At 23.6% G+C, this 8695-nt stretch overlaps 4 protein-coding genes across 4 annotated transcripts; 3 read left to right on the top strand and 1 right to left on the bottom strand.

Moving 5' to 3' along the window:
• Nucleotides 1-1607: 1607 nt before the first annotated feature.
• Nucleotides 1608-2420, top strand: ENU1_072540 (viral a-type inclusion protein repeat-containing protein, putative; the record flags this gene model as incomplete). The annotated part of the gene is made up of 1 exon (XM_008858457.1): nucleotides 1608-2420. The coding sequence occupies one exon, from the start codon at nucleotides 1608-1610 to the stop codon at nucleotides 2418-2420; it is 813 nt and encodes a 270-aa protein (XP_008856679.1).
• A 67-nt stretch (nucleotides 2421-2487) lies between these two features.
• ENU1_072530 (hypothetical protein) lies at nucleotides 2488-4224 on the bottom strand (the record flags this gene model as incomplete). Its single annotated transcript, XM_008858456.1, has 1 exon — nucleotides 2488-4224. One exon carries the CDS (start codon nucleotides 4222-4224, stop codon nucleotides 2488-2490), a length of 1737 nt encoding a protein of 578 aa, XP_008856678.1.
• A 965-nt stretch (nucleotides 4225-5189) lies between these two features.
• ENU1_072520 (hypothetical protein) lies at nucleotides 5190-7517 on the top strand (the record flags this gene model as incomplete). Its single annotated transcript, XM_008858455.1, has 2 exons — nucleotides 5190-5337; nucleotides 5392-7517. 2 exons carry the CDS (start codon nucleotides 5190-5192, stop codon nucleotides 7515-7517), a joined length of 2274 nt encoding a protein of 757 aa, XP_008856677.1.
• Nucleotides 7518-7808: 291 nt separating this feature from the next.
• ENU1_072510 (hypothetical protein) lies at nucleotides 7809-8558 on the top strand (the record flags this gene model as incomplete). The annotated part of the gene is made up of 1 exon (XM_008858454.1): nucleotides 7809-8558. One exon carries the CDS (start codon nucleotides 7809-7811, stop codon nucleotides 8556-8558), a length of 750 nt encoding a protein of 249 aa, XP_008856676.1.
• Between the last annotated feature and the right edge of the window lie 137 nt (nucleotides 8559-8695).

Raw genomic sequence — 8695 nt, 5'->3', positions numbered from 1 at the left:
TAAGAAATATTAAAAAAATAACTCTATTAATATTTATTTGGTTATTTTTATTATTTTGACTTCCTTCTTTATTCTTAACGTATTTTATTGTTTGTCATACTCTTTTATTATCTTTTATTTTTAATACTATGTTACCTTTTTACATTAACAATTTCTTGGTTTATTCTTTTCTTTGAAACTCTTATTAAAATATATTTATATACCCTTATATTACATATTTTCTTGTTATCATTATTATTTTTAATATTTTACTTTCTCAAACAATTTAAAACTTGTATTTTATTCAATTAACTTTTTTATGTTCTTCTTTTATCTTCTTTCTTTTATCCTCTTTCATTTTTTGTTCAATCATTTATTCTCTTTATTGTTAATTACGTATTTTTATGAGTCTTGTATTTGTAATTTATTCTATTTCTGTTTGTGTTAGTACCTTAATTCTTACTATTGATATCTTTTTCATATTTTGTTTGATTGTTATTTGATTTATTTTTTTTGGTTCATGCAATTTTCTATTTTTGAATTTTATGGTATTGTATTTTTCATATCAAATAAAAAGAGTGGTATAGTACTTTTTATTCTTCATTTATAAAATATAACTAATTATTGATGTTCAAATTTATTATAATTACTATTATAGTTTTCTTACAATTTTCTCATGAATGTATATAGGTGCTTATCTTTACTATTTATTCGGTTTGATAGTCTTGGTGGTGACTCTCTTTTTGAGTTATTCCAAAAATAAGAATTTCAAAATTTATATTCTTTGTTCTATTATTATAACTTAATTCTGATTAACTTTAATTGTTTATGTACTTATGTTTATAATCCATTAATTTTTGTATATTAGTGTTTTGTTTCTATTCTATTTGTAATTATTAATTGTTTTATTTATATAAGTTTTGTTGATGGATCAACTCTATCTTTTAGTGGTTTTTTCCTATCTCTTTATTTTGGTTGTAACAAATGTTTTATATGTTAATTTATTTCTATTAAATTTTTGAAATTTGTTTAACTCTTAACTACATTCTTTTATTATACTTATGTCTAATAAAACATAACTAATTGCTTGTATATTTTCAGTTTCAACTCTGTCTTGTATAATGATATTAACTAAATTGTATATTATTTATTTCTTTATATATTGAAATGTTATTTAATTGAAATTTTCTTTTATCACTTTTGTTTAATACATATACTTTTTATTTCACTATATTAATTATTATTTCATGCTTCTAATTTCATTTCGTTACAAAGCCATCTGTTATTTAAAAAATATTATGGGGCTATATCAAAAATGATTATAGATTTTTTTTAGTAATATTTAATGGAAGTTTTTCTCTGATATCTTCTTTTTATTCTAAAAATGAGCTAAGTGAATATCATATTTAACCAAAAAAAACTATTTTCAGAACCTATCATTACAAATTATCATATTTTAATTAAACTTTTAAATGAATTCCTCTTTTATTTTGGATTGTTATTAAAATAAAGTTAGTATAATCTTGATAGAATTTGAACGATGTTTTTTTTGAGATATAAAGAAACGGATTAATAAAAGATTGAATAAAACTAGTAAAGAACTATAAAATATAAATTTTTGAACTTTAATGAAAGAAGCAGGAAAGGACAAAAGGATATATGAAGTAATTGAAAAAGAGATTATGAGCTGTGAGTACCTTAAAAAAGAAAAGGAGCTTATCATTAATGGGATATCATATCTTGAAATTATTAAGATTTATTCTAGCTTTAATGTATCAACAGTTCCAGTTATTGATGTGAATGAAATTTATATTGAAGGAGATGAAAGTGAAATGTCGAATAATTTATACACAGAAGATGATTCGAAAACTCAAGGGAAATATACGATAGATGACATTAACAAAATGATAAAAACAGAAGAAAAAGAACGTTTAAATAAACCAGATCCTCAATTGCAAAAAATTAAAGATGCATTAAATGAAAATGAATTTATTAAAGAAGAACAAAAACAAATGGAAATTGAACTTACTCAAAGAAAAGAATTTAAAAGAAAAATAAATGAATTAATAAATCAATATATTCAAAACACAGATAATTTAAAAATTAATAATGAAACTGATAATCAAAAAGTTATTAATCAGTTAACAGAAAAAGAAAAAGAACAAGAGTTAATAAATAAAGATAAAGAGTCTTTTGAAGTAAAAGAAGAAAAACCCCAAAAAATAAAAACTAAAGATGAAATAAAACCTAAAAAAATTCAAAAGAAAGGATTAACTTCAATTAAAAATGTTCAAAAAATAAGAAAACATAATTTAAGACCACGAATACAATCAAGTAAAGCTGTTGACTTTATTGATGAAATTCAAATAAATAGAGTTTCTGATTCTAAAGAATTAATGAAAAAATTCGGTAATTTAGGGAAAGAAGCTGATAGAAAATAGTTTTGTGAAATATTGTTTTGATGATAATAAAACCACAAGGTAATTCTAAATAAAAATATAAATTTATTTAATCTTCCACTCTAATTTCTTTTGGTTTAATTTCTTCTCCTCCAAAACTATTTTTTACTTTTAAATCATAAACGTCAGACTCTTCAATTATTGGATAATATCCAATAATTAAATTATCACTTCGTTTTTCATATTCTTTTACTTCTTTATCTCCAATAAATACCATTGGAGATGTTCCAAATCCACTTCCTTTAATAGTAAATATAACTCTTTCTTTAATTTTTATGTTTTTTGGTCTAACCATAGTAATTTCAATAGAGTTATCCATTAAGAAATTATTTGTTTTTATTGTTTTTACATTTTGAGGTTGATATTGTTCAGTTTCATTTAAATTAACAGTTTTAATAATTCCTCCTCTTCTAAAGAGATTATTTCTTTTACTTTTTCTAGCAGGTATTGTCAATTTTTCTTTGTCTTCAGTTTTTGTTTGAGGTGTATTGATTATATCTTGTTTAGGTTTTTCTTCTTTTTTGTTTTTACTGAATAATATAATGTTTTCTTCTCCATCAGAACTTTCACTACCTTCATTAGAAGTGTTATCAGAAGAACACATTTCTTCTTCACTAACATCATCACTTATTGATTCATCACATTCAACTATACTAATTTTATGTTTTGATCCAATGATAGATATTGAAGAATTTTCTTGTTGATCTTTTGAGACGTTATAATATATAATTGGTCCAGGTAAATTGATTGTTGTTTCATTGTATAATAACTGGATATTAACATTAACTTGTCCTGGAACTGATGGTGGGATTTTAACTATAATTGTTAGTCCATCAATAGTACAAGGTATTATCTTTTCATTAATCATTACTTTAACATTTTTTGTTGATGTTAAAGTGATTTTAATTGTCCCACCAGTCATTGGTACCATAGTATTAGAAAAGCCAATGATTTGTGGTGTTGTTTCTCGTATTCCATTTATTTCTTGTAAAATCTTCTCACACATAACTACTTCATTAATTGAATCAAACACCACATCTCTTTTAAATATGTTCATACTTCTAACAATATTATTAAATACTGTTTGGTCTGATTTTCTTTCTGGTTGATCAAAAGCATCAACAAATCCATCAAGTGATAACACTTTTTGTGTTTTAACTTTAACAATTTTCATTTCATCTTGACAATTTTTAACATCTTCTTTCTTTGGTTTTAAGTTTAACATTAATCTGTTTATAAATAAATTTAATGTAGCATATTCTTCCATATAAGAAATACATGAATTAATAATTTGACATCTTAATAAATAAACAGCATCTTCATTTCCTTGTTTTATATGTTTTTTATAATTTTCATCTTCAGTAACAGCAATATAAATAAAATCACAATATTTACATAAAGTAACATCAACTATCTCATCATTTTTCTTTTGGTATTTTCTCTTTTTTATACATTCTCCACATAACATAGCCTCACAACATTCACAAGTGTAAATGAATGTACCTAGAATAATATCTTTATTACAATTAGAACATTTTTCCATTTTGAGTAAATTCTTCATAGCATCTCTAATCCCACTACCCTCTCCCTTTTCTGACACTTTTTCATTCTGCTCAATCTCTTTAATCATTTCTTTCATTTTTTCTCTCCTTAATAATTCATTTGTTCGAAATTCTTTTCTTTGATGCTCAAATATTTTACTATAATTTTTCTTTGGTAGACTTAATGATGCAGGAAGACAAAAAGGATATGCATTTTTATTTATTGATGCCTGTACAGTTGTCATTGAAACAATAGTAAAAAGAAACTAAAAAATAAATAAAGTTTAATAAAAAAAGAATAGAAATTTTTTTATTATTTCTTTTCTTAAAGTTTTTAAAAACAAAAATTATCTTTTTGTGTTTTTTTTTTTTTGATAAAGGAATTTATCTTTTAAACCAACCAATTGACTAAAGTCAATACCTAATACTATATTCATTTGATAAATATTTATATTAATTGATTGGTTGGTGAATTAATTTTTTAAAAGATTATATTTTTTTATTTAACAAGTATTACATTTATTTTATAAAAATTAAAATAGTAGAAAATACATTAATACTAAAAATTATTTATTATTCTTGAATTATAAAAACAGTATTATTTAAATGACTAATTCTTTAACATTAATCTTCTATGAATTAATCATCAAATACTTCAAAAATACTATTATCATATTAAAAAGTCTTTTTTATAAAAACATACTTTAAATATTCTAACTTTGTTAACTTTAAACTTTGTTTATCAAAATAAAATAAATTCTTTTAATTGAACTATAAATTAGTATCAATTAATAATTTATTTATAACAATTACATAATAAAAATTATAAGTATTTATATGAAAAATAATAGTTAAAAGTATCTAATATGTTAGTAAATCAAACGAGACAATAAGTCTCATCAAACAAATACCTATTCAATAATAAAATAGTATTAATTTTTAAAAGAGTTATTTTCATTAATACGACTTTTTCTAAATAATTAAAAAAGTGAAAATATAATAAATAAAAAAGAAAGTATATTTATGATATAACAAATAGTGTATAGTAAACGTATGTATGGAATAAAGTTAAAATTCCTAAGAAAAACACTTATTTCATATGTTAAGAATAAGAATTTTATTTTTATAGAAGTCAAAAATTAAAAAAATTAAAAATTCTAAAAATATAACTTGAAATGAAAAGAAAACTGAATTTAAAGGTCAGTCGAACATGATAAGTATAGTTCTCATACTTTGCTTTTTTTTTACGTTGTCAAATGGTAATATAGGTGTTGCACAATTTGTGTTTTCATTACCAATTGATGTGTGTTTTGGAATTGCTTCTAATAATGATGGATATATGATTGTTACAGGAAATGGTTTGGTTATTATTTAAATTAAAGATTTAAGTTAGTTCGAATTAATTTTCTTAGCTAAATCTTCTATTATTTCAGTAAATAAAACATCATTTGAAACGGTTCGTACAGATGGTCCATTCAGAAGTTTAACAGGTGGATATACAACAGTTTATTCATCTTATCTAAAACAATTTATTGTGTATGGTCGTGAAAGATCTAGGTTTGGAAGATTTTCAGTAACATTAGTAGGTGATTTAATTGATTATGAACCGTCATTTTCTGGGTCATCAACAGTGTTTGTAGATAATCAAATGTTAACCCTTGGATTTGTACCAAAAATTGGAGCTGGATTTATTAAGATATGTCAAATTGATCACATCCCTCGTTTAGACGCACCAATTGTTGATAATGCTTACATTAAAGACAATGTTCAATTTGATGAAGCAGGCCATGATAATAATGAATTAACACATCTTGGTAAAGGAGCTGCAACAATATGTGTAAAGAATCCAACAACAAATGAATGTACATTTGTGTTGTTTGCAATTGGAGATCATATTAATCCTAAAGAGGGATATAATACAACATTTTTGAAAATCTTCACTTTAGATAAAAATTTAGAGAATAAAAGTCCTTATTATGATGATGCATGGGGAACAAAATATCCAAGTTATAGTAATAATAAAGGAATTTTTAATCTTGGCAATATGGCTTCTAGTGAATATATAAAATTTTGGTATAATGAAGATATAAAATGGTTATTTGTTATGAGTCAAAACACAGACATTGGAAATAAAGAAAGTAAAAGCGATACACCATGTGTATTAGTAATTAAACCAAGTTATGATACTAATACAAATAAGATTCATATAGATTTTGATTTTATAAATACCCCAACATTTAATTATATTCATATTGATGACACTCATTCATTTGGACAAGTAATTGATACTTCATATGATTCAGATAAAAAAATATTATATTTAGTAATTTCTGCTCCTGAAGCTGTTGTAGAACATTCAAATATTGCATATTCTATGGGTCTTATTTATCATTATACATATGATGAAGAACAAGGTTTTCAATTTAAAATGTATTTTGTACCTCCAGTATTAGAAGATCATTATGGATTTGGTCGTGCTGTTGCTATTTATAAAGATGAAAAAATAAGAAGAGTTTTTATAGTTAATGCAGTTGATAATCATGTTTATGAATCTACAATTCCTGTATGTGGAGATGGTATTGTTACAACAGAAGTTGGTGAAGAATGTGAAGAAGGAGATGGATGTAAAACAGAAAAATGTTTATGTATTGATAATTATGTTTCAACAAATGGTAAATGTGAATTAAAATGTGAAAGAAATACATGTAACTGTGATTTAACTAATCCATGCATATCATGTAATGTAGAACATTTAAATATAAGTACAAGATGTCAAGAATGTGATAATGGATATGAATTATTAAATGGAATTTGTAAAACAGTATGTGGAAATAAAATAAGAAGTTCAGATGAACAATGTGATCAAGTAGATAATTGTGATGAAAATTGTACATGTTATGTTGGATATATTCCAGCAGATAACTTAGAAAATAGATGTATTATTTCAAAGAAAAGTGGATTAATTGCATGGATGGCAGTTCAATCAGGTATTGCAATAATAGTAATTGTTGGAGTATTGGCATTTATTTTAATAAAATTATACATCAAAGCAAGGTCAAGATTAAATATTACTGGAAGTGGTGGAGTTGTTATTTATGAATCAGGATCAACAGCTAAACTTCAACAATTTGAAGAAAATGAAGCAGAGAGATATCCATTATATTATATTAATAATTCTCCATTTATGTATTCATTCTCTAATGAAATTAATTTCTATCTTGAAGAAGATTTAGAGCATATTGTTGATAAATTAGAATTGAAAAAAAAATATGTTTTTCAATTATTTGTTGGTAATAAATCATTAAATATTTGTAGTTTTGCTATTGGTGACCCTCGTTTAGATAAAGATGATTATGATTTAGAATTTACTCCTGATAAAGGTAATATTAGAGCTGGTGATATTATTTGTATCTACGGTAAACTTACTCCTTTGAGAGAATGTGCTGTTAAAGAAAATTTCACTTTAACTGTAGTTAATTTAAATACCACAAAGTCGTATATTCAAAATATCCCTCTCGCATTTAGTGTTGAAGACTAATTCTTACTTTATTTTTTTTTCTCTTTAAATTAATTTTATTTTTCTTCTATGAGTTTTGAAAAATTTATTTTGAACAACTATCACCTAAAATAATGTTAATAGTATTATCATTTGATTAATTTGTAACTCATTTAATTGATTACATCTCTATTGAAAATATTAATTTAACTGTTCTTTCTTTTGTTCATAAAAAAAACGATTCAAAAAAATAAAAATAAATTTTAGTTAATTAGAATCATTAAAAACAAAAAATTAACAAAAAACTTTTTAAAAAGAGAAAGTAATTAAAATATGAAAACTAGAAGCCAAAGAGAAAGAAAGGTTGTTCCTCATTATTCAAGTGGACTAATCAAAGGAACTGAGTTGTTTCAAGGAAGAGGAATTCCTCTTGGAAGTTCTAAACGTATTAAAGAAGGTATAGATAATTTATCAGTAGATTCTCTGATTTTACTTCATAGACTAATGTATCATAAACAAGGTGAAGATTCAGAACGATTAGATGACATACTTTTGTTCAGTGGATTTAAAGATATTAAACAAAGAGAATTAGCAATTAGGATAGCTCAAAAACTTAGTGAAGATGATATTAAACTATTGTGTAAATTATTTGATATAGAATGTGAAGAAAAGGATGAAATGGTTAAAGAGCTAGCTGACTTTCTTTTTGTCCCAAAGCTTTTGAAAAGAGACTTTAAATTAAGTTGTATAGAAACAATAGATGAAAGGGAGGATAGTGAAGAAAACCTCCGTAAAGTAGAAGAAATGCTCAACTTAGCTGAAGAAGATGAAAAGGTATATGATCCAGAAGAGATGATGTCGGAAGAAGAAGAGTGTGGTGTTAGTGATAAAAAAATAATAAAAAAACAGTCTGTTCAAGAAAAAGATCAAGAACAAAACGAAAACAACGAAGAACAAAATGAAAAGGAAAAAAGTAAAGAAGAAAAAACAAAAAAAGAATGTTCATCAAAAGAGAAGAAACTCTATCCCACAATTTCTCATAAAAAAGAAACTGAGAAAAAACATAAAAAGAAAGCAAAATAATAATCAAAATGTGATTTTATAATTGAAATATTATTTGTTTTTTTTATAACAAAAAAATTCATAAGAATAATTTTCTTATTACAAATAAACAATTAAGTAAAAAAAAGATGGGATCAAACATTCTACATTCACCCTGG

Source organism: Entamoeba nuttalli, assembly GCF_000257125.1.
Source record: "Entamoeba nuttalli P19 unplaced genomic scaffold asmbl_3540, whole genome shotgun sequence".
NCBI classification, from domain to species: domain Eukaryota; phylum Evosea; order Mastigamoebida; family Endamoebidae; genus Entamoeba; species Entamoeba nuttalli.
Note: the sequence above shows the minus strand (reverse complement) of the source record. Positions and strands in the feature narration are given on the sequence as shown.